Genomic DNA, 25631 nt, shown 5'->3' on the forward strand with positions numbered 1-25631 from the left:
CAGCGGATGCCCTTCCAGCTCCAACCCATCACTGGGAAACACACATACACTCTAACATCCACACACTACGGACAATTTATCTTATATAATTTACCTATAGCGCATGTGTATGGACTGTGGGGGAAACCCACGTGAACACAGAGAGAACATCCAAACTCGACATGCAAACCAGCGACCTTCTTGTTGTGAGGCGACAGTGGTACCTACTGCGCCACCTCCTAAACCTCATATGAAAATATTCTAACCCAATCTGAAAGACACTAAAAAAACCACAAGTAAAATTACTGACGAAAATGTAATTAGCAGAGAAAACACATAATGCAAAACATTATTAAAATTAAAACATAAATTAAAACTAAACATTAATTTTAACCATAAATAAAAGTTAAACTGGCAAAATGACTTACACTAAAAATGTAAAGAAAATTGTACAAATAAAATAAATAAAAAAACAGACATATTATAATCTAATAAAATAAAATGTAAACATGTTAAAAATAACTCAATATATGAATACTGTCATATTCATTCATTTTCCTTCGGCTTAGTCTCTATTTCAGATGTTGCCACAGTGGAATGAACCACCAACTCTTCCAGCACATGTTTTATGCAGCAGATGCCCTTTAGCCACAACCCAGTACTGGGAAACTCATACACACTCATTTACACACTCATTCAGGCACTACAGTCAATTTAGACTGTATTCAGGTGATTAAGCCAAAACTTTCTTTAGTTAAACAAAGTGAAAACTGAAGTCATTGCGTTTGGGAACAGAGATGAGGTTCTCAAGGTGAATGCGTACCTTGGCTCTAAAGGTCAAGTGACAAAAAATAAGGTCAAGAATCTTGGTGTGACTCTGGAGACAGATTTGAGTTTCAATTGTCATGTCAAAGCAGTCAGTAAATCAGTATACTATCACCTCAAAAATATTGCAAGAATCAGATGCTTTGTTTCTAGTGAAGACTTACAGAAACTTGTTCATGCTTTTATCAGCAGCAGGGTGGATTACTGTAATGGACTCCTCACTGGCCTTCCTAAAAGGACAGTCAGCTGGACTGCTGGAATAAGCTTCCAGAAATGATCAGATGTGCTCCAACATTAGGCACATTCAAATCACGACTGAAAACACATCTGTTTAGCTGTGCCTTTACTAAATGAGCACTGTGCTGCCTCCGACAGATTGCACTATCATGTTTTTCTCTTCTTCTTCATTCTTTTTCACATTTTACCTGTTTTTGTGTTTTTTTTACTCATTTTTATTATTTGTTTTTATTTTTATTTTACTTGTTTATTTTATTCTTGTTTATGTAAAGCATTTTGAATTGCCACTGTGTATGAAATGTGCTATATAAATAAACTTGCCTTGCCTAGTTGACTCAATTCACCTATAGCGCATGTGTTTGGACTGTGAAATCCACGACAACACGAGGAAAACATACAAACTTCACTCAGAAATGCCAACCACGCAGTGTTAACCACTAAGCCACTGTGCTACCCCTAATAAAATAAAATATTTTTGAAAATAAATGAGTATAGATTGAAATACACAATAAAACCTGTTGTGAAAGACACAAAAAAATTACAGGTAAAATGAATGACGAAAGTGCAAAAAGCAGTAAGCATAAAATGAAGCACCAAAATTGCAAAAACTAAAATTGCAAAAAGTAATTAGCTGAGAAAAACAACAAATTAAAGCACACACACACACACGCACACACACACGCACGCACACACACACACACACACACACACACACACACACACACACACACACACACACACACACACACACACACACACACACACACACACATATAGGGCTGTCATGATTCCATACATTTAGGTATGCTAATTATCACAAGTACTATATTTTCTTTGTTATAATACCTACATTTAATGAATTATTCACTTATCATTGAGAACCTACATGTACTTATTTGTATGGATTTTGTTTTATTTTTATATACTGTGACTGTTCTGTTTGTACATTTTACAAACTACAGAGGCACCTCTATTGTTTTGGAGACAAAGTATCGATGTGCTACTGAGCTACCGGTAAACCGTGCAACCCTTTTATTCTCCTGAGACCCCACCCATTGACTTGTGTCCTCTGTAGTGGACATTGTGTTTTCATGAATTTTCGTTGAATTTTTTGAGCTTCTCTGTCGAGTCCTGTTGAGCTGTTGACCTGTTGGGCTCTCTAGTGATTTATCATTTGATTGGCAGGCATGCTAGGAACCACTTCTTACACTGCATCCAAAATGGCCGACATACAAACAAGCACATTTTATGGGGAGGAGAGAGGCATGTAAAATTTAGCTCTTTAAATGTTTTTTGACTATTATTATAACATATATATTTGTTAATTAAAGTGTCAGGAACAATAAATTTAGCTTTTAAAGCTGTTAACTTGTTTGTATTTTAAAATATCATCCTTTTTTAAATGTCCACTATACTGGACCATCTTAATGTAATTAATGACTGCAAACTGCAGAACTGAAGCAGAGAGGATTCTTTATAAAATAGTTGAGGGAGACAATAAAAGAATTACAATCAGTTTTAAAACACTTTTATGCTTAATTTGTTTTGGATTAACATAACTTCTTGATGTATATTTTTGAGTCTCTTTCAAACTAAACTGTTTCAGGAATTTCAATACAAATCGGAAAAATGGCTTTTGTTTAGTTTTTGTTGCATTAATATTGGATTAATATGCCTTTACAGCCATATCCTGTACAGTTTTGTTGAATTGTAGAATTTTTTTTAGCCCAAAGGATGTCGGAAATTACAGAAAAAAGACAATTTTTTTCTTTGTGTCTCAGGAGGATATATATATATATATATATATATATATATATATATATATATATATATATATATATATATATATATATATATATATATACAAAGAAATTAGTATTAACTATTCCAAAATATATTCTAAATGAATAAAAACCTAAAATTTTATCAATAAGAAAAACTAAATAAATTCTAATTAAACAGAAATATTGAAATCAAAAATAACATAAAATATAAAAAAGCTATTATGAAAAAACTAAAAATATGAATATTGTAATGCACATCCATAATAAAATATTTAAAGCTGTCAGAAAGGGAGCCCGATGCTATAAATCAGTAAACTAAGCAGCAGTATAACCATATTAAGTATGTAAACAAATTAAACACCTTATAACACTTTAGTGAAATCTTAAATAATTAGTTTCTGATAGTTTATTAAAACAAATCAACTCAATGAACCATCCAGTCAAATAAGTCATATTTACCAGCAGTCAACACGAGAGGGCAGTAGAGCTTCATTATTAACCGCCTGCTCCATCAAAACCCGCCTGTGTTCTCTCCGAAAGACAATATTCACCACACACGCAAACACGCACACACACTGACTAGGCTTTCAGCAGTTTATCGACAACTTCCCAAATACCAGCAGCTCTCCTGCAGAGCAGAAGCACAGCAATAAGCAACAACAACAAACCCAACCAGACATCTTTAATGTTTCACCTCAGCCAAATGGATCCGTCTGGTCGAAACCGTTCAACATTAAAAATGTGTTTACACAACCTAAAATATGTTGGACGGGCCTTATAGAACTTTCTATTTGCCTACAGTCAAGCCCAAAATGAGTCGTTCCCCAGGCAAATTCTGACTCTTTTGACTGGAAATGACACAAAATGTTTTAAGTGCTTCACATGGAAACCCATAGATCCTATTGGGCTGCATTAATTAATAATATAGACAAACTACCGGTTTGTAAACATTCAGGATGTGTGCGCAGCAAGGTTACAGAAAAAAGGAGAGCGCTAGCATTTACAGCGACGGAATGACATCGGATGCTGTACAGTTTGTTGTTGTCTTAGAGATAATTATATTGATAACAAATGATATATATTATTTACATAATGCTTTCAGTGTATTATAACAGCTCGTCACCCAGTGATGAGCACAGTTATTCGGCGTTAAAGTGAGCGGTGTTCGTCTGACGGGTCCATTTGCGATAGCACCCTCCCAATGGATATTGGAAATCTCATTGAAACTGATTTTAAAAGTGATTTTACAAGAGAGAAGTTAAAGACCTACAAGTCTTTGGATGCCAACAATGTTGTTCTGTGTGTTCATGTGCAAGAAATAATGCTCCATGATGACCAGATTCAACACTATGTAGAGCTAAAAACCGAGTTTCTGCCTAGCCTAAGACAAGGAAAGAAGACGGAGCTGTACAAGGCCTGAGTCATCATCAACAAGTAAAACAACTGCATTCTGACAGTGAACTGCACCAGTATGGCAGGGTATGTGAACTTACAATTTTACAGTTTATTCTTAGCATTCAGTGTCTGCAGTTTAATTCACCATATTTAATTTTGCTGAAATCATGGCTGCAATCTACAACGAGTGATGTGTATGATTCAGCATAGCGTGAACTTGCCTGATATAAAATGAGAAAAGCAGAGTCCAGCATTTTTAACTAGGTCCTCGCTCAACTCAGCTCCCTTTTAGCCAAAAATGTCTGCAGTTGGAATTAAAGCAGTGTGGTGTACAGTAAAAGTTAAGTTTTCTATTTTTGCACTTTCGAATTCGGCATTGTAACGACGGGGAGTAACACCACAACAGAAGGTAGGATCCAATATGCAGGTTTATTCACAGTCAGGCAAGCAGTGGTCAATACGGGAGCAAACAGATGTATGAGGGCAATCCAGAGTCGAAGTCAAAACAACAGGCAGCTGGTCAGAGGCAGGCAGCAAACGGCATTAAATAAATAAGCAAGGCAAAGGATCAAAAACAACGCAAAGACAGACAAAGGAAACGCGTTGTAATGTCACTGTGACAGATAACAAGACTCAGCAACATGTGTGTGGAACAAAGGGATATAAATAGTCCAAACAATCATTGTGTGAGTGGCTTCAGCTGTGAGAGTGCAATCAGTGTGGATCTGGAACTGGTTGTGTGTGTGTGGCATGACTGGGTGTTGTAGTCAATAACTTGGCAGATATGTAGTTCAATGAGTGTGAATGTGTGTGTGTGAATGTTTACCAGCGACATCTGGTGGTTGTTCACTGGTGAACATGACAGGCATCCTACCGCACAACACAACATGTTTGCTATTGCAACCGGGAACCCGTGTGACGTAGGTTGGTAATTCCTCTATAGACTGGAGAAAAGCTTGGTTGTTGCCTTATAGATACTTTCTTTCTAATAAAACTAAAGAAATGCACTTATAAATATTGCATAAAATATATCCGGTTAACTCATTCATTTCCAAATATATTGATATTCCAAGTAGGCCTAAATGTACATTTAGTGGTAAGGAAACTTTAATACATTTATTTTGTATGTGTGAATTTGTTCAAGTTTTGGTTCGACTTGTATCAATGTTTAAACACTCCTCCTACCTTTCCTTCCTATCTTTATTTTAAAATGATTTATTTGCTATTACACAGAATCTGCTCATAAATAAAAAATAAAAAAAAACGAAAAAAAAAACATTATGTTCAACTTTTTTATGACGTTTGTAATTTTTTTTTATACATAAACAAAAATCTCCACTATTCAACATTTTTCTGACTGAAGTTGACTCACTGCTCAAATCTTTCCAACAAAAACAGCATCACAGTTTTGGTACTATATGAAGAACTGTTGTCTATTGACTCTGATTTGGGTTAGATAGCTTCCTGTAATGCTCTTGAGGTTGTATATATTCATTCATGAATAAAAACAAAGACAATCAAACATAAAAAACATGGAAGCCCATGCCCACAACTGAATTATAAAAAGGTTATTGTGAATAGTTGTCTCAGAATTGTGACTTTATATCTTAGAGTTGGGAATTTACATCTCACAATACTGACTGAACTAGTTATTTCAAGAAGGTAGTGAGTGAATCATCTGTTGAACTGCATCCCAATCATCACAAATACTGTTGAAGACCTACTAGAAACCACATTAACCCAAGAGTCTCACAGAAGTCAGTCAAATTTGGTGTAGAAAAAGTCATGGTTTGGGGTTACATTCATTATAGGGGCGTGCAAGAGATCTGCAGAGTGGATGGCAACATCATCAGCCTGAAGCATCAAGACATTTGTGCTGCCCATTACATTACAAACCACAGGAGAGGGCAAATTCTTCAGCAGGATAGCGCTCCTGCTCATACTTCAGCCTCCACATCAAAGCTCCTGAAAGCAAAGAAGGTCAAGGTGCTCCAGGATTTGCCAGCCCAGTCTCCAGACATGAAAATTATTGAGCATGTCTAGGGTAAGAAGGAGGAGGCATTGAAGATGAATCCAAAGAATCTTGATTAACCCTAAAATTGTATTTTATTAAAATATTTATAATAAAACGTATAATCTGACTGATCTAACAGAAAGAAGCTAATCTTTGCTGTAATTGTATAATTCTAATAATTTTAATGAAAGAAAGGAGAGTTTAGGTATAAATATTTACATTTTCTAAGTGCTACAGTGTCCTTTGGTTTACCCTGCAATATTTTAATAAAATAAAAAAATAAAAAATAAAGAAAACTCTAAAATAATCTAACTAAAGGATCCATGTTCTGCTGCACACTGTATGTATCTCCTGGTTCACAACAGGAAGGGACAGGACTATCAAAACACATATTTATATACAGTAACTTAATAGGAAAAACACTGGAAGGACATGGGGTGAAGACAGACATCAACATAGCAAGAATACCAGACAATAACTCAATAAAACACAGGACTATAAGTACACAAAGGATGATAAAGTGAACCCTCTCAAGGCAGGCGTTGCTGATTTGCAACAGTTAAAAAATAACTACCTTATTACTCCAGATACGTATTTTTGAGCTTTTTTACTCAGAAGTACCACTGCAGGACTTTGTTGTCCATTATTAACAAACAGTTTACCCACTTCCTCACCAGATGACACACACAAAAAAGTTTCTTTGAGTACCACATGACAAAGTGCCTTGAAAACATGACCTACTCAGAGAGGATTTGAGATATTGGATTTGGATGCCATATTGTTTTTGTTGTTGTTCTGCCACTGTAAAGCAATTTGTTACATTGTTTGAAAAGTTGTATATAAAAAGTTATTGTTCATATCATATTCAGTTATCAGTGTCTAATTACCACACTGGGCCAATGTTGCAAATCTGCAACATTTCAGAACGCCTTGCATGTGAACATCTCTCTTTAAAAAAAAAAGTCAGGATTTTATTGTACTACCCCATATGATAATTTTCCCCAAATATCAGATTTTTCCTGTTTCTAAAAATTTATTTGAGCCTGAGAGGGTTAAACACAGTGGATGAACCAACACAATCTCACAGCAATTTGTAACTTTTTGATTTAGTGGCTAATTTGCCTGAATTTGTTCGATCTAATTCGTAAAATTTAGTACGATTTGTTCATCCCAAAATGACGGTTGGGCTTAGGGGTGGGGTTAGGTGCCATGCCTCCTTTTTTAAATCGTACAATTTCGCACGACTGAACTCACCAAACTCGTACTGCCACAACGTAAAATACTTACGTTTTCTCGTGAAATCAGGCTGGATGAACACAGGTGGAACAGATGAACATTAGTGGCGGGAACTGGAACAAAAACACATGGTGAAGATCACGTGAGGAAAACAAACACACGAGGAAGACAGGTATTGACACTGTAATTGTATAACTCAAATAATTTTAATGAAAGAAAGGAGAGTTGAAGTATACATATTTACATTTTCCAAGTGCTAAGGTGTCCTTCGGTTTACCCTGCAATAATATAATAAATTAGATAAAACTAAAATCATCTAAAATGAAAGATCTATGTTCTGCTGCACATTGTAATTGTATATTTCTAATAATTTCAGTGACTTTCTTTATTAAAGCATGGCAGTCGTTTCTTTTTCCACACCATAGATCATTTTTTCCCATTGTCCTATTATAACAGCAGAGCGAAGGTGTCTAAATGTGAAAGTGAGTCCCGCAGAGATTAACAGCTATAGTTAGGTTCAGATTGTAGTTAGTCTTGTGTGAGTCAGTGCAGTTCTGTGATGATAAAGTCATTAAGAAACCCCTTGAGCTCATGAAACCTCCAACACTTCACCGGCTGTTCTTTCAGGAGCGAATTTTACCGTCATTCTTCACGGGCGGCTCGTTTTTATGAGTGGTGTAAAAAATCATCTGCGGTCACACCGATCAGCACACCGCCATCGCTTATGATGATGAACGCACAGATTTAGGGCTCTGCATTAAGTCAGGGTTAAAGTACATCCAGGAGGTACAGTAGTTATCATTGAATTTGGCTTATTTGGCAGCCCGACATTCAGTTCAAGCCAGAATTATCAGCCCTTCTGTTATTAAAAAAAAAAATTGTTAAATATTTCCTGAATGTTGTTTAAGGTAAGGAATTTTCACAGTATTTCCTATAATATTTTTTCTTCAAATTTGTTTTATTTAGGCTAGAATAAAAGCAATCAAAATTTTGCTCCCACTTTATATAATGTGTCCCTAACCACTATGTACTTACATCAAAAAAATAAATACAATGTACTTACTGTGTTTATAATGTATTTGAGAACACTTGTAGTGCTTTTGAGTCGGAATAGAGGTTGGGTTATGGACAGGTTTGGTGGCATGGGTAGGTTTAAGGGTAGGTTAAGGTGTAAGGGATGGTCAACAGTGTATTTACAAATGTAATTATAAAAGGTAAATACAGATGTAGTTACATACATGTATTTAATCAAGCATAAGTACACAGTAAATACATGTATTTACACAATAGGTGTATTGTAACAAACTATTAATTCCTATGTATGTACATTAGTTAAGGCCACAATATAAAGTGGGACCAAAATTTTTTTAAGAGCCATTTTTAGGTTAGGTGAATATTATTACCCCCTTTAAGCAGTATATGTATATTTGATTGTCTACAAAACAAACCACTGTGACTTGACTAATTAACCTAATTGCCATAGTTAAGTCTTTAAATTTCACTTTAAGCCGAATACTAGTATCTTGACAAATATGCAGTCAGTATAAACTATTAATCGATTAATTTTACAGAAATTGTACTACATCATGATCAGGGTTGGGGGTAGCACTAATACAAGGTACTTAATAATATTATATTTCTAAGTAGTCTAAAAAGAAAAGTAACCCATTGCTTAAGAATTAGGTAATAATATTTTAGTTTCTTTAAAAAAAAAAATGTAATTCAAGCAGGGCCGGTGCGTTCATTGAGGCGGTAGAGTATTCAGTGTGTGTGTGTCCCCCATCTCCCACACCCCCAGGTCCTCACTTTTGTCCACGACAAGTCCCAATAAATTAAAATGATTGTGTTTTAAGATATCCATAAGCTAGTGTGCGCCAAAACAGTGACAAAATTCGCATCTAGAAGTTATAGACCTGATATAAACATCCAACACTTAATTTTTTTCTTGTCACTTCATACTTCAGTTTCTCATCAAATCATAATCAATCAAATGCTCTCTAGTATCTGACATGTCCCAACCCCCTTCAAGAAGCTTCACGTTTAATTTTCAATTGATGCACTTGAGCTCAACCACTCTCATTGACAGAGCTGTGATAAAACAAAACACATTGGCTGTTTTTTTTAAAAAAAGGGGAGGAGCTACTCTATGTCTTACAATCTCTTCGTGTTTGAGTTCAGATTACGTCAAACATTAAATAAAAATTCACATTTCAACGCAATTCACGGGACTTTTAACTGCAGATCTCCTCTATCAAACAATAAAAAAACAAACCCCTTAAAGAGATCTGTTCTGAAAAAGATCAAGCCTCAGCCAGGTTAAGAAAACTAAACTAACTCAAAAGTAACGTAACACAATGCTTACCCATGAAAATAACTAAATAATGCAATTAGGGGATTAACTAAATCTTGTCACGCATTACTTTCAAAAATAACATATTATAACAGGGGTGCTCAACCCTGTTCCTGGAGATCTACCTTCCTACAGAGTTTAGCTCCAACCCCGATCAAACACACCTGAACCAATTAATTAGGACCTGAACACCACTTGATAATTACAAACAGGTGTGTTTAAAAAGGGTTGCAACTGAAGTCTGCAGGAAGGTAGATCTCCAAGAACAGGATTGAACACCCCTGTCTTATAACAATATACACTCACCGGCCACTTTATTAGGTACACCTGTCCAACTGTTCATTCACGCAAATTTCTAATCTGCCAATCATATAGCAGCAACTCAATGAATATAGCCATATAGACATGATCAAGATGATGCAGTTCAAACCAGACGGGCTGGTCTCTGAAACTGCTGATTTACTAGGATTTTCATGCACAACCATCTCTAGGGTTAACAGAGAATGGTCCAAAATAGAGAATCTGCAGCAACTGTGTGGTGCTATCACGTCAATATGGCCCAAAATCTCTGAGGAATATTTTCAGTACCTTGTTGAATCTATGACATGAAGAATTAAGGTAGCTCTGAGGGCAAACGGGTCCAACCCAATACTAGTAAGGTGTACCTTATAAAGTGGCCGGTGAGTGTATATTGTTACCAGGAAATAAGCTGATGTGTTTCTTGATTTGATATGAGATTTTTTTTTCGTCACGTTGTCCAGCCCTGTGCTGATGCTACTGTCATTTGTTTGGCAGTTTAGCTTATTCCTGAAGACCGATGTTTGCGTTCAGACATGTTGACACTGTCAATTTAGTTAAAGGAAAAACACAACAATCCGCTTCAAACAAATCAGCTGCACCGATACAAACTCAAATAAATCCTCAAAACAGAGAGAGAGAGAGAGAGAGAGAGAGAGAGAGAGAGAGAGAGAGAGAGAGAGAGAGAAAGAGAGATTTCGTGTTCCTCTTCACAGCAGCACAAAAAGCCCTGCAGTCACACAGATAACTCGATAAATCTGCTCAAAATCAGACAAATCACCCTGTGTGCCAAAACTAGCAGCTCATGACAGGACTGACGAAAAATAATGCTACACAACTGTGGGAACAATCATCAGTCATAACACACAAAAAGGAGATCTGGAGGAGAAAAATGTAGAAAAACATCAATCGAAAGGTGCCCTATAATGAAAATCTGGGTATACTACGGCATGGTACAATAATAAAAGATCAGTATATGGGAATGCGTATACTGTGAGCCTCAGACTCCACTGTTTCCTCGTTCTCATGTAAATTACACAAGTGTAAAACCCCGGTGGACAACAACAAACTGTCTTGAGACTCCAGGCCACGCCCTCAACATTTACATGTATGCCTACTTTAGGTCATTCATCCTGACCTGACGAGCAGCTGACATCATCAAGAGAACACGTCTCATGTACAGCACTGAGATCGTAAAAAAGCTCTGACATCATAAATATGCACGTCTCAGGATGTGTTTTACAAGCCAAATATTTTCTAGTAAGACAGTATTATTATTGTTATATTGTTACACCTGTGTGTGGGACTTTTTTTTTGAAAATGCGAACCCCAAATTGTTTACTGTGCATTAATGGGCAACGACAGCATGTTTCCAACTCCCCTCAGGATGCAAAATGAAGGATTAACAGATTACACGTTTGTTCGTCTCCACTCCGAACAGGCATAAGATTATGTTTAGCTACATATTTTGTTAATTTATCGTGTTTATTGTGAAATTTGATGTGTATGCTTCAGCAAACACGTGTACACTGCTGAATCGTGTCAAATCACTTAGGTTAACTGTCATATGTTCATGCTGAGGTTGATACTAATGCTGTGTTCACACCAGAGGCATAACGCGCGGATAAATCACGCTACTCGCGCGTAAATTGCCGCGTGAACATTTGAGTTTACTCGCTTCATTCACGCGTCTAACCCCGCTTCATTCGCGTGTCAAATTCACTTCAGAACAGACGCGGATTCGCGTGATGGGCAGGGCTTCTGTCTGCCCGGTGACTGTAGCTTCGTAGCTTAATGGCTAACATGGATTTTATGAAGAAAATAACAGTGTTTATGTGTATTATGAAGGCTGAAAAACAGCGTCGATACATTTAGGACCGTGTCTGAGTCCACTAGATTCTTTCAGAGGTGCATCCAGCTCTTTAAGCTCATAAACTCCTCCAGAAACTGAACATGGATGACGGTGGCTTTTAGCAGTGCTTCTCATTGAGCCAAGCCAAGTTGATGAACTGTTGTCGGTGTCGCCTGGAGGATTTCCCCCGGGACACCATCAACAGGTTCTACGTCACAATCACGCCCCCACAAGAGCAAGCTTCTGATTGGTTAACGCAGCGCGAATGTCGGCTGAAGTTCAGATTTTCGAACTCGAGCGATTAGCGCGAAACGCATGTCAAGCATGTCAAACGCGCAAAACACTCAATTCGCGGCGCGCCATTCGCGTCATTCACGCAGCGCCATTCACACGTATCGAGCAGCAGGATGTCTATTCGCGCGTTTGCATTGACTTAACATGTAAATCACTTGCGCTTGACGCGCGTTCCGCTTCTGGTGTGAACGCAGCATAAGAGGTTAATAATACCTTCTGATTCTGTGAGGATTTTATGGAGTAATACGTGAGCTCATAAAACAGTTTCTTGAGATTTTTGAACTTACGAAGCCATAAACCTACCATGTAGATATCAGAGCACAATTTATCTTATTACACCAATGCAGTATACGGCACCTTTAAAACTGTATCATTAAAGCCTTTTGAAGAGGGAAGTCCTCACATTCAATGACGATAATCTGATGGAAGCTTACAAGCTACTTTTTTTTGTGCTGATAAACCAGTTGTAAAAAGCAACAGCCAATCAGAAATCTCCCTGCTTTAAAAAGCTCAAACATTTTAAGTGACATAGTTCATACATAAATGACAGGACAATTTCCCAATTCAGAATTATCCTTATTTTAAATTACCAGAGATCAGAAGAGAATGGCCAGACTGGGTAGTAACTCAAATAACCACTCGTTACAAACGAAGTCTGCAGAAGAGCATCTCTGAACGCGCAACACGTCCAACCTTGAGGCAGATAAGCTACAGCAGCAGAAGACCACACCGGGTGCCACTCCTGACAGCTGAGAACAGGAAACTGAGGCTACAATTCACACAGGCTCATCAAAACTGGACAATAGAAGATTGGAGAAACGTTGCCTGGTCTGATGAGTCTCGATTTCTGCTGCCACATTCAGATGGTATAGTCAGAATTTGGCATCAACAACATGAAAGCATGGATCCATCCTGCCTTGTATCAACGATTCAGGCTGGTGGTGGTGGTGTAATGGTGTTGGTGTATTTTCTTGGCACACTTTGGGCCCATTAGTATCAATTGAGCATCGTGTCAACGCTACAGCCTACCTAAGTATTGTTGCTGACCATGTCCATCCCTTTATGACCACAGTGTACACATCTTCTGATGGCTACTTCCAGCAGGATAATGCGCCATGTCAAAGCGTGAATCATCTCAGGTTTCTTAAACATGACAATGAGTTCACTGTACTTAAATGGCCTCCACAGTCACCAGATCTTCAATCCAATAGAGCACTTTTGTGATGTGGAACAGGAGATTCATATCATGGATGTGCAGCCAACAAATCTGCAGCAACTGTGTGATGCTATTATGTCAAAATGGAGCAAAATCTTAGAGGAATATTACTAGTAGCTTGTCGAATCTATGGGTGCTTTCACATCTTTAGTTCGCTTCATTTGGTCCGCACCAAGGGTAATAAATGATATTTGTTACATCTTCAACCGTCTTTGGGTCGTTTTCACACCACACTGCCTGCTTTGGTCCGAACCAGTTGAAACGATGCAAAACGCAGTCATCTGACAAAATCCACATCTCTTATTGGCCAGATGTTGTTGAATATATTTCCTAAACTGCTTATTTATTGGTCAGAATTCACGTGCGGGAAAATGCCAATTAACTCCTGCAAGTAAACAAACCGGCAGACACAAAATGTCGCTTTTACTATGAAGGGACGACTGCGCTGACTGATTGTATCTCTACTTTAGACAAACTATACATTATGAAAATGAAGCGCGGCCGCGGCTGAAAAACAGTATTTAATGCATCGCTCGTCACTTCTGGAGGAGGCGTGAATTAATTTAGCTAAACTGCGACATGGTCATCTTGCGGAAATATTACCAACGATCCATCAGGTAATGTTTTTCCCCTCCTCTCTCTCTCTGTTGGTAAAGCGCTGTCATCCAATATATTTCCTCCATATCCCATAATGCACAGCGCATCAGCCTACGGCAGCTGAATTAGTCCGAAAGGCGCAGTACTTTTTGCGGTTGGACCTGTTTTAGTACAAATCATATTCTCACCGCAAACGAACCACTCCAGGGTTAGTTTGAAAGCGTACCGAGACCACCTCTTCAAGTAGGTCTCGGTATGTTTTTTTTGGTCCGCTTTTGGTGCGCCCTCGAGTACGATTGCTGCATTCACACCTGCCCAAACGAACCGCACCAAGAGGGTGTCATGTTCACCAGCGAACAACCATCAGATGTCGCTGGTAAACACTCACTCATGAAACTACACATCTGCATTCTTCTGGACTACATATGCATACATGCACTTCTCCTAGACACTCACGCCTGCTCACTCATCCAGCTTGATTACATTTGCACACCTGAGGACTTTCAGAGACTGATTAACACACACTATTTAAGCCACACATTCACCCCTTCAGTTTGCCGAGTCTTGTCTACTGTTTAGTGACATTTCAACACGTTTCTCCCTGTCTTGTTTCTCCGTGTCTGAATCTAGCTTTGTATCCTAGTTATCCTGTTTAGCCGCCTGCCTTTCAACCTATTGCCTGTTTACTGACTTCGACTCTGGATTTGCCCGCACATACCTGTTCATACCTGTTTTGACCATTGCTTGCCTGACAAAGAATAAACCTGCATATTGGATCCTACCTTCTGTTGTGGTGTCACTCCCCGTTGTTACAGAGGGAAAGCGAACTCTAGTGCGATTCAATCGAACTAAATAAGGCAGGTGTGAAAGCACCCTAAGATTCAAAGGATTAAGGCAGTTCTGAAGGCAAAAGAGGGTCCAACCCGGTACTAGTAAGGTGTACCTAATAAAGTGGCCGCTGAGTGTACTGTATGTAAAGTGTGTATGTGTAACAGGGGCAAGTAGCTACCAGTAAAATAGCTAGATTTATGTGTAAACAGTGCATTTTATTTAGTTGTTCTGGCAGATTTACCAGTTTACAAAAATGTTCCAGTATTACTGTGATAAAGGGGTTTATAACTGTTTATCATGTTCACAAAACACATCAGGGCATTGACTGACAGGCTATGATCAAATGAGGAACATGCAGATATACAGACATGCAGTAGGTTTTTCTAAATGTGTTTACTGTGGATGTATCTTGTTCCTCATTATTTATTTAACACAATGTGGGTAGGATAGTGTATGTGTGTGTGTGTATCTTGTATTCATTATATCGTGGGGACCAAATGTCCAAAAGCAATAGTGGTATTTTTTTGGCCATTTTTGTCCTCATGAGGAAAACAGCTCATAAATCACACAGGGTATTTTAAAGTATTCTGAAAATGTAAAAATAACTGTGAAGGCTGGATTTAGGGTTTAAACATCATTACGTCTATGAGAAGTCCCCATAAAGATAGCTGTACAAGTGTGTGTGTGTGTGGTAAAGATGGTTATAAAACCCTCACTAGTCCCTAAAGATCTTTTTCTCTCTTGTATAGATTTGTTTTACTGAACATCGCTTTCACTCCGTCAAACACATGAACATTTATGAGAGATTCTGGCTATTAAACTGACTAACAAGCAGAGAGTTGTGATTTTCTTTCCTCTGGAGAGTAGATTTTGCTTTCAAAGTCAATTTCTCTATTGGCTCCTACCTTAAAGCCTTTTAAAACATAAATAAAAGCAACATTTTTTTAGATAAAATGTTACTATTATTAGGGCAACACGGTGGCTCAGTGGTTAGCACTGTCCCTTTACAGCAAGATCACTGGTTCAAGTCCCAGCTACGTCAGTTGGCATTTCTGTGTGGAGTTTGCATGTTCTCCCCATGTTGGCGTGGGTTTTCTCCGGGTACCCCACAGTCCAAAGACATGCGATGAATTGAAAAAACTAAACTTGCCGTAGTGAATGTGTGTGAGTGGGTGTGTATGGATGTTTCCCAGTGCTGGGTTGCAGCTGGAAGGGTTGACCCCTGATGAATAAGAGGACTAAGCTGAAGGAAAATGAATGAGGTAAACAGAATTTTGCATGCTCAAATTCTAGTGTGGCTGCGGCAGTCACAGTCAGGGGTGCCACTGGCCGGTACAGGCCCAATGACAACATTTTGAGGTTGTCGCGGATGAAAGTGAAGAGCGGTGCTCTTGGTCACCGCAATCACCCCAATCACAGTCACTTGCACATCATCCCCAGTCATCACCTCATCCCAATAAATCCCAGCACCTCACTCCACTCAGTGTCCCGCCTTGTTTACGACAAGAAGGACTACACTCTCCTCACAGTCAGTGTCCTATGGTCTCCAGAGTCTGCGTCTCCTTCTCAGTGTGGTTTCTTCTGGTCCCTTTCCTGGTTGTCGTTATCCTGGAGTTCGTCTAATCTGTGTACCTGGTTCCCTATTCCTCTGTAAAGTCTAGATTGGATACAGCTGCGAATACGCACATCAATATAGCATCATTTTTATAACGCTGTATGTATATATTTACAGAACTGTGACGGTTGGTTTTCGAAAAAAAAAAAAAAATCGAAAAGATGTCTAAGAATAGACCAAAACTAGACTAGTCATCATGTCTACAGAAATAAATGACTACACAAAGTTTGTCTACTCTATTTTGACGACTAGTCTAGTTTTGGCCTATTCTTATTAATATATATCTGATTTTTACTGACAGCCCAAGTTTAGCCTTGTTTTAGCCAAGCTGTCTAAGTTTAGATGTCTAGACGTCTGTTAAACACAAAATAGTTTGCTGGGTTTACATTACAGTGATGGTTGGGGTGGGGATAGACATTAATAAAATAGAATAAATGGGAAATCTAATAAATAATACTAAGAATTCTTGTTAATTTCGGACTGCAACCGTAACTGATCTAGCAACAACCCCATTCCTCCTCCGGTCCATTACCTGCCTAATTCAATCATCCTCATCTTCTTGTATTATCCAGCATCATTAAACTTTGTTTACCATTCTGCCATCCTCTCAATAAACTGTTATCTACTCTCGTCTGTCTCCCTTTTACTTCTGTAACATTACCTTAGGGTATTATTAATATTTATTGGGTACTAAAAATATGTTTTAATACTCAATAAATCTTTTAAAAGTTAACTTAAGCATAGTTAATAGTAATTTAGATAATTATTAATGTATTATAACTAATTTATATGGAAATAATAATAATAACAATAAAAAATAATAATAATGATAAATGATATTAATAAATAATAATAATAATAAATAATAATAATAATATTAATAATAATAATAATAAATAAAAACAACAACAATAATAATAACAACAATAAATATTAATAATACTACTACTACTACCAATAATAATAAACAACAACAAAAATTAATAACATTATTATTATTATTATTAATAATAATAATAATAACACTAATAACAATATTATTAATAATAATAATTAATAATAATAATAATAATAATAATAATAATTATAATAAAAAATAATATATAATAATAAATAAATAAATAAATAATAATAATATTATAAGTGTAATTATTATTACTGACTTAATATATAATATTATAAAATTATATTTCTAACTTCAATAAGACGTTTAGTTTATTATTATTATTATTATTATTATTATTATTATTATTATTATTATTATTATTATTATTAAACTTCTTGCAATAAGTTCAATATATCCTAATAAATTCAAAGTTTTATTTACTATTATTGTGTTTTTGTTTTGTTTTAGTGTTTTGTTTCACTAAAACCTGAACCACACTGTTCCAGTTACTGAACTACACTGTTCCAGTTACTATGACCATTTATGTGAAGCTGATTTGACACAATCTACATTGTAAAAGCGCTATACAAATAAAGCTGAATTGAATTGAATAGTGTAAAAATACCACATTGCTTGCACTCTAATTATAAAGTGATCGCAAACAATGTTTTAAAGCATTTATGAAGTCAAGTCATGTCCTTCACAATTTACAGTAACTTTCAATTACATATTTATAGGCTCAAATAACTTCTAAACTATTTTACAGTACAGAAAAAATGCACCTGACCACAAACACAGACGAGAGAAAATGAGTTGTATTTAATTGCTCTATGGAAGTGTGAAAGAAAAGCCTGTGTTTCTGCAGGCTCATTTCCGTCTGAATCATGCTTCAGGCATTTTTTTTCTGACAGATTCCTGTGTTTCAGAAAAGACAGAAGACTGAATGACACAGCTCGCAAGATATTAAATGCTCATTTGATAATTGTTGTGTGCCGTGAGGATATGTTGTGAGTAAACAGCTCATCATCTCGGATCAAACAGCAAACTTTGAGTCTGTTCAGGTAATTAGTTCACATGCGTAACCGAAAAGCTGCTTTAGAGAGAAACACAGTGAGTCAGAGACTGAAGAACAACATGCTTTACTCTAAACTGTTTCCCATTTTTCAAGAGATTTCAGCGATTAATGAGATTTTAGAGAAAAAAAAGCCTGAGAGATAATATCAGTATGCTAGTTTTAAAGATACCTATAAGCTAGTGTGCTCCAAAACAGTGACAATATTTGAATTTATATATAAACCTTCATATACATAACCTTAAATCAGAAAAAGTTGAGACTGTATGGTAAACGCAAATAAAAAAAGAAAGTAGTGATTTCTAAATTTTCTTTGACTTTTATTTTATTACAGACAATACAAACATTATTTAAAATGTTGCTCATGATTTTTTATGTTTTTTTTAAACATGTAAACACATTTAAAAAAAGTTTTAACAGTAAAGCATTTACCACTTTGTAATGTTGCTAATCCTTTTCACAACACTTAAAAAACATTAAGGGACTGAAGACATCAAGTGATGAAGTGGTTCTGGTGTATTTTAGCCCCATTTTTCTGGCAAACAAGTCTAAGGTATGCAACAGTACAGAGTCTTTGCAGAGTCATGTTTTGTGCTACAAAATGCACCACACATTCTCTATTGAAGACAGGTCGGGACTGCAGGCAGGCCAGTCAAGTACCTCAAGTAATTTAAGGGCCATGAAACCCCCTCGTTTCAGCAGGGTGTTTTCACACCTCTACTTTGGATAAAGTCAGAAAAGTGGGCGTGTCCAGCTCTGTTTAGGGGGGAGTGTCGGAGGAAGTAAAGTGGGAGGGTGTGGGAGTGTCTATTTGGGCGCGCGCGAGTTTCAGTCAAAATACACACACATGAGAAAGTGATGGTGTTTAACCTACATGGACATCTGTAGTCGAATTATTTGCCAAATTATTAAATGTTGGACTTTAACTGCAGTTTGGCTCTTTCATTCAGGGAATTCATTCATGCCCCTCGAGACAAACGAGATATTTGATTCGAGGAACTGCTCTAAGCGTGTATTTTTCATGCAATGTTTGATACCGCACGGCGAATGAGAGAAAAAAAAACTCTGCATTTCCCGGAAACTTAGATGCTCTCGGCAGGTAGCGTCAGAAAGCTGCGTGTGTTATTCCGGTCACTAAATGCGGTGCTGTGTTTGCACTCAGTGCAATAGTTAACTTAATTCGATACGAACAAACTGAATAAACAAAGAGCACTGGTCGCTCACTTACCAAATCTGTAGAGACAGGACAATCACCAGCAACTAGAGCCGCGTCTTTATGAAGAGAAGACTAATGTTACAAGCGAATCCGGATTTCAGCGTTTGCAGATGAGAACAGCTCTCAGGTAAACAATGTTCCTCCTTAGACACGTAAGTTATTAGCCCCTTTCACACATACAGACCTTTCCGGAAAATTGCCGGCAATTTTCGGGAAAGGTTGTATGTGTGAACAGGTCCTTTTTGAAAATACCGGTAAATTCGTTCTGGCTATTTTCCGGAAAGAGAAGTTGTAACATTACCGGCAATTTGCCGGAATGCTGCGCTGTGTGAACGCAGAAGGAAGATTTCCGGAATAAGCTCGTGCACGTCTAGAACGTGCTGACGTGAGACGTCTGCTTTAGCCAATCACAACAGTCAGACGCATTTACGTCCGCGCGGTTTGTGAGAATAAAAGCCTTTGAATATTTTTCCAGACACATTTAGCTGCTAGAAGTTAGTCAGATAACGTTTATATGTTCTTCTTAATGCCAACTGTGCAAACAATCATCGATAAGATGCTTATGATAAGCCGTTGTTTGTTTACCTTCAAGCTTTGCGTGTGCCCATGAAACAGCCTGTGAGCGTCAGCACACGCACATATTATGAACATCTCGACATGCGAATATGATCCAGTGAAAGTTGTTTACAATATTGATCATCCACAGAGTTTGTAATTTAGTCAAATGTTTACAAATACAAGCGCAGCCGTTTAAAGCTCATTTGTGGTGAATGATGTCAGAATTTACCGGTATTTTGGAATGGATGTGTGAATGCTCTTTTCCGGAAAATTTCCGTAACGTCCTCGCCTGTGTGAACAGCGCTTTTTTGAATATACCGGTAAAGTCTTTCCGGAAATTTTCCGGATATTTACCGGTATCACTGTGTGAAAGGGGCTAAAGTTGTCGAGCGTAGCGTATACTGTTAATCCACACGTGACTTCAGCTGAGCTCTCACAGAGAGAAAATGAAAACAAAACTTAAATGGCAGCAAACTATAAAAGCAACACTTCACGCTTGTTTTGCCAACACAACGTGGCGTCTCTGTCGTCTAAACACTGTGACACTAATGAATATTAATGAAGTTGCACAATAGAGCGCGCTGATTGGTTTGAACCAAGCCTTACTCATGCATTAATGCATCACACTGTAAGACGTAATAAGACTCACTCTGGCACAGACGTCCAGTCTGCACGCTGGAATACACGCTATTATGTCATGACCGTGACGCATTTTCAAAAATTCGTTTCTAACAGGAAGTACAAATTTGCTTGAAATAACGCAAAAACAACCAATTTACACTTTTTAGTGAAATATAGGTGTCCTAATAGTGTTTTTAGCAGTGTGGGACACATATACGACTGTCAACAGCTCAAAAAATGTGTTTTGGTGTTTCGTGACCCTTTAAGTAAAGAAGGCAGCATATTGTGTTCCAAAATCTCTGTGCTTTTCAGCATTAATGGTGCCATCACAGAAGTGCAAGTTAGCTTTGCCAAAAGCACTGACACAACCCAATAACATGACAGACCCTGGCTTTTGGAGTTGTTAATGGAAACAGTCTAGATGATCCTTTTCTTCTTTGGTCCAGAGCACACGGCATCCATATATCCCAAAAATACCTGAAACACTGATTCATCTGATCATAGTACACGTTTCCACTGTGTGATGGTCCAAATGTCTCAAAGCTCAGAGAATTCGACAATGCTTCTGGACACTGTTAACATAGGGCTTCCTTTGGCACAGTACAGTTTTCACTAGCATTTGTGGATGTAACTATGTATTGTGGTACTTGACACAGGTTTGCCGCAGTAGTCCTGAGCCCATGTGGTGATATCACTTATAGATGAATGAGGATTCCTGATGCAGTGCTGCTTGAGGGATCTGAGATCATGGTTGTTCAGCTTAAGCTTGCACCCTGGTCCTTTATGCACAGAAATTCCTCCAGATTCCTTGAATCTTTTAATGATGTTCTGCACTGTTGAAGGTGAAATATCCAAATGTCTTCCTATCTTTCTTTGAGGAACATTGTTTTAAACATTACAAAAATGTTCTCATGCATTTGTAGTCAAACTGGCAATCCTCGGCCCATCTTTGCTCCTATAGGACTAGACATTTGCTTGGATGCTGTTTTTGTACCAAATCATAATAACAATCTCCTGTTGAGATCACCGGTTTCAAATCATCATCATTTAACCAATTTACCTGATTACTAGCCCTAAACTGCTCCTGTCCCAACTTTTTTTGAAAAAAGTTGCAGGTCCGAATGACAGGAGAGAACATATATATCTACAAATGAAATAAAGTTAACCAGACAAAACATGAACTATTTTGTGTTCATATTGTCTGCACTGAAATACAAGTCAAAGCACATTTGGAAGTCACTACTTTCTTTTTCATTTCTGTTTTCCATGCTGTCACAACTTTTTCTGATTTTGGGTTGTACCTTGTTGGAGAAGCAGTAGCAGGTTATGCAGAGTTCAGACTGCATGATTTTCAAAGTAATCGTGTCAGATGTTTTCACACTGCTTGACTATCTGGGCTGGCATTTGTCGCTGCTTTGTTTACACTGCAAGATGGATCGGCGACAGGGGCTTTCACATTGCATGACTTTACAATAGGAAGAATCGCCGACAACTTCGTCCAAACTACGTCTCACAGCCAAAAACACGTCGTATATCTTTTGTTATTATCTACATAACGAGAAGGAAGCCTTTAATTGGGTAGAAAATGTAGATATTTGCTAACCTGGGTTTGAAGGGAATTAGCCATTTCTCCTCAACTTTCTTGTTTTAGCTTTCTGTATGAAACGTCAAACAGACACGGGTGCTCCTGTCAAACCTCCACTAGTTTTTCCTCCGTTCCTTGGGTTCAAATAAACCAAAAATGAGCACTTTTAACTTCTCCAACCTCCCACTGGCCAGCAGGTACACACACACACACACACAAGTGAATGCTGCTCTCTCATTGGCTGTAGGCGATCGCCGATGTTATTTTCAGTCAAAACTCATTTTACACGGCATGATTTTAATCAACTCATCAGCGATTCTCTCAGATGGCGTCTTAGATACTTTATACTGGGTGATCACGTGCACGAGCACCGATTTGCCTGTGATTTTAGGCATTTGTAGGCGGTTTCTCAAGACCTGTCGGCGAGTCAAAATCGGTGCTAAAATCATGCAGTCTGAACAAGGCATTAATCTGCTAACTTCAGTCCCACAGGAAATAGTAGACCACAAGACTTTTGGCCAGCGGAGAAATTAAAATGGTCGTGCCCAACTCAGTCTGGTTCTCTCAAGGTTTTTTTTCTTCACTCCCACCAGGTGAAGTTTTTTTCCCTCTCCGCTGTCGCCACTGCCTCGCATGGTTCAGGATTGGTAGAGCTACGCATCGATGAATTTTCTCTTCAGTGTTTGAACTCTCAGTAATGATTAAATACACTGAACTGAGCTGAACTTAAACACTAAAACTTGAACCACACTGTTCCAGTTACTATGACCATTTATGTGAAGCTGCTTTGACACAATCTACATTGTAAAAGCGCTATACAAATAAAGCTGAATTGAACTGATTTGAACCATCCGGGCGTAACAGCCAGGCCGCTCACCCTCCCTCTCCCAGCATCGTCGCACAACAGAAGGACTATACTCTCACAGTCATTGAAACCATAACGTCTCAGTTATACCAAAGTCCCTTTAAGGCAAGTCATTTCACTCTGCGGCCATCTTTGAAACTCGTCTCGATAGTAGCACAGTATGCTCGGACATTCTGTTTGAATAGGGAAACATCAAATTCTCCAAAATTACTTGCCAAGCTTACGATTAAATTTCATATTACGAATAATCAAAAAAAAAAAAAAACAACAGCTGTCTATTTAGTTTCATTTCTAAATGTTTGTATCACACAAAATCTGCAGAAACTCACGTCCGGTCCTAGCCCCTCCCCCGGAAAATTGTTACTCTATTGCAATCACTGATTGGCTCCTGTACTAGAAGGCGGGCCTTATTCGCCAAATAGCGACCGCTGATTGGCTCCTATATTACAAGGCGGGGCTTTATTCGCCATAATGACAGTTACACTTTGCCCCGTTTAAAAGTATACAAGTGACAAGTCTTGCGTATTCTACAGTCTTTGATTATTTTTACCAGTCTATTCCCTGTGATCTCCAGTGTCTGCTTCTCTCCTCCTAGTGGGGTTCTCTCCTGGTCTCCTCTGGTTCTGTGTTCTCCAATTCCTCTGTGTTCCTGGTTCCTCATCATCCTCCAAGCCCTCCTCATCATCTGGTCCACTGCTTCATCATATCATGCGATAGACTTTTCCTGTTCAGATCAAAATAAACTGTTATTCATACTCCGGTCTCTTCCCCCTTCTGTGACACCAACTTTGGCATACTCTTTTCAACATACTACACTTTGCTAAATCTACTAATTCCATGTTTAAGTACTATTTAGGACAGATAGTATGTCAATTGGGATGCAGCAAAGCTGACAACTGACATAGAGCCTAAAACAGACCTAAAACATCTGAACATCTTTCCTAAAATACCTGAAACTCATTTTATCCAGTGGAGCTTCCAAATCCTCCAGGAGAGTGTCCAGAATCTGATATGGGATCTGAACCCCATTGACTGCTATAATACGTGTGGCTCCTGTAAGGGCACAAAAGCTCTGTCAGCATTACTGAATCCAGCCAGACACAGCAATAAAGCAGAGAGAGAGAGAATTATAACACCTTCACACTGACTTCAGAACAGTTCATAGGCTAAATCACATCCACAGAGACTTCAAAAAAGTACGAAAAAACACATTGAGGATATAATTTCATACTATGGGCTGTATGCACAGCTAGTGTTTTTCAGCCTTCCAGAGAAAGATTAATGTGACGGGTGACGGGTAGGTTGCTTTTAGAGCATCTACTGTATGTTGTAATATAATTGAAATATAATCAGTTAAATAGACTTAAACATTTGATTAGTTGTTCAAGTGTAAAACAAGATGAAAGGCCGTTTAAATGCAAGCGCCATCAAGCAAGGGAGAAACAGACAAGTAGCAACATTAAAAATACTGTGGTAAAATACATTTCCATATTTTAAAGACATAGTGAATGAAATTTAATGCAGTGCTTCTGGTCAAGTCTGAGACCCACTTTATATCATATATCCATCAGGCAGTGAAGACTGCTGATTAAAAAAGAAATCACACCTTAAACATGGCAATTTTGTAAGGTCATGACAATTCACAATAATAATTAAAAATTTCACTATTATAATTAAAAAATAATTGTGTATAGAATACTAAAAATCAAACACGGAGAGTCTCAAAAATCTTTTTGTATGAGGAACTACTTTCTTCCACCATTCATTCACATCTGCAGCTGATGTCAAACAGCAGGAAGCATTGCTATTTCACCAAGGTCACTTTAGAGCTAGTATTTGAATGATTCTCTAGCGTAATGTCTAAAGTGATGACAAAACAGGTGATTTTGCTCACATTAAGATTATAATGATGAACTGCATGAAATGCTATCAGTCTACAGAGATTTCCCTGTATTTCCCTGTAGCAATCAGGATTTCACTAAAATTAAACCCAAAAAAGCCAGAGCAAAGCAAACACTAGCAGATTACTATGGTATAATTACAGCACTACAACATACAAGAGAGAGAGAGAGAGAGAGAGAGAGAGAGAGAGAGAGGGGGGTCGACATAGAATGTCACTTACCTGTTCTGTAATGATTTGTTCAGCTGTAGTTTGACATTTGCACTGAGAAAATGTTGAGTTTTTCTCTCTTTGAGGAGTTATGCAGTCTGTCGCCATCTTGTGGGGGTCAAGCGTCAATTTCTTTGCTGTGCTCAGTATGACAGACTGATGGCTTCAGCATACTGAATCTCTAAAATTATGCATA

At 37.8% G+C, this 25631-nt stretch overlaps 1 protein-coding gene and 1 long non-coding RNA gene across 3 annotated transcripts in view; one reads left to right on the forward strand and one right to left on the reverse strand.

Annotated features, from left to right (window-relative positions):
- Positions 1-6971, forward strand: part of LOC148679716 (uncharacterized) — a 143096-nt gene extending 136125 nt beyond the window's left edge. Inside the window, exons 2-3 of the long non-coding RNA XR_015941958.1 lie at positions 3525-4593; positions 5086-6971. This is a non-coding gene — a long non-coding RNA (uncharacterized LOC148679716). The remainder of the gene's footprint in view (positions 1-3524; positions 4594-5085) is intronic.
- pirt (phosphoinositide interacting regulator of transient receptor potential channels) overlaps positions 1-25019 on the reverse strand; it is a 39816-nt gene extending 14797 nt beyond the window's left edge. Inside the window, exons 1-4 of one of the 2 annotated variants that reach the window (XM_087243945.1) lie at positions 24276-25019; positions 23876-24049; positions 7715-7748; positions 7522-7583 (exon numbers count right to left, since the gene is read on the reverse strand). In XM_087243945.1, coding sequence (XP_087100071.1) covers positions 7522-7583; positions 7715-7748; positions 23876-24010 — 231 coding nt within the window. In that variant the 5' untranslated portion in view covers positions 24011-24049; positions 24276-25019. The remainder of the gene's footprint in view (positions 1-7521; positions 7584-7714; positions 7749-23875; positions 24050-24275) is intronic. The other variant, XM_088649560.1, reaches the window with a different exon arrangement.
- Between the last annotated feature and the right edge of the window lie 612 nt (positions 25020-25631).

Source organism: Danio rerio, chromosome 3 (genome assembly GCF_052040795.2).
Source record: "Danio rerio strain M-AB ecotype USA chromosome 3, GRCz13ab, whole genome shotgun sequence".
Taxonomy (NCBI): Eukaryota; Metazoa; Chordata; class Actinopteri; order Cypriniformes; family Danionidae; genus Danio; species Danio rerio.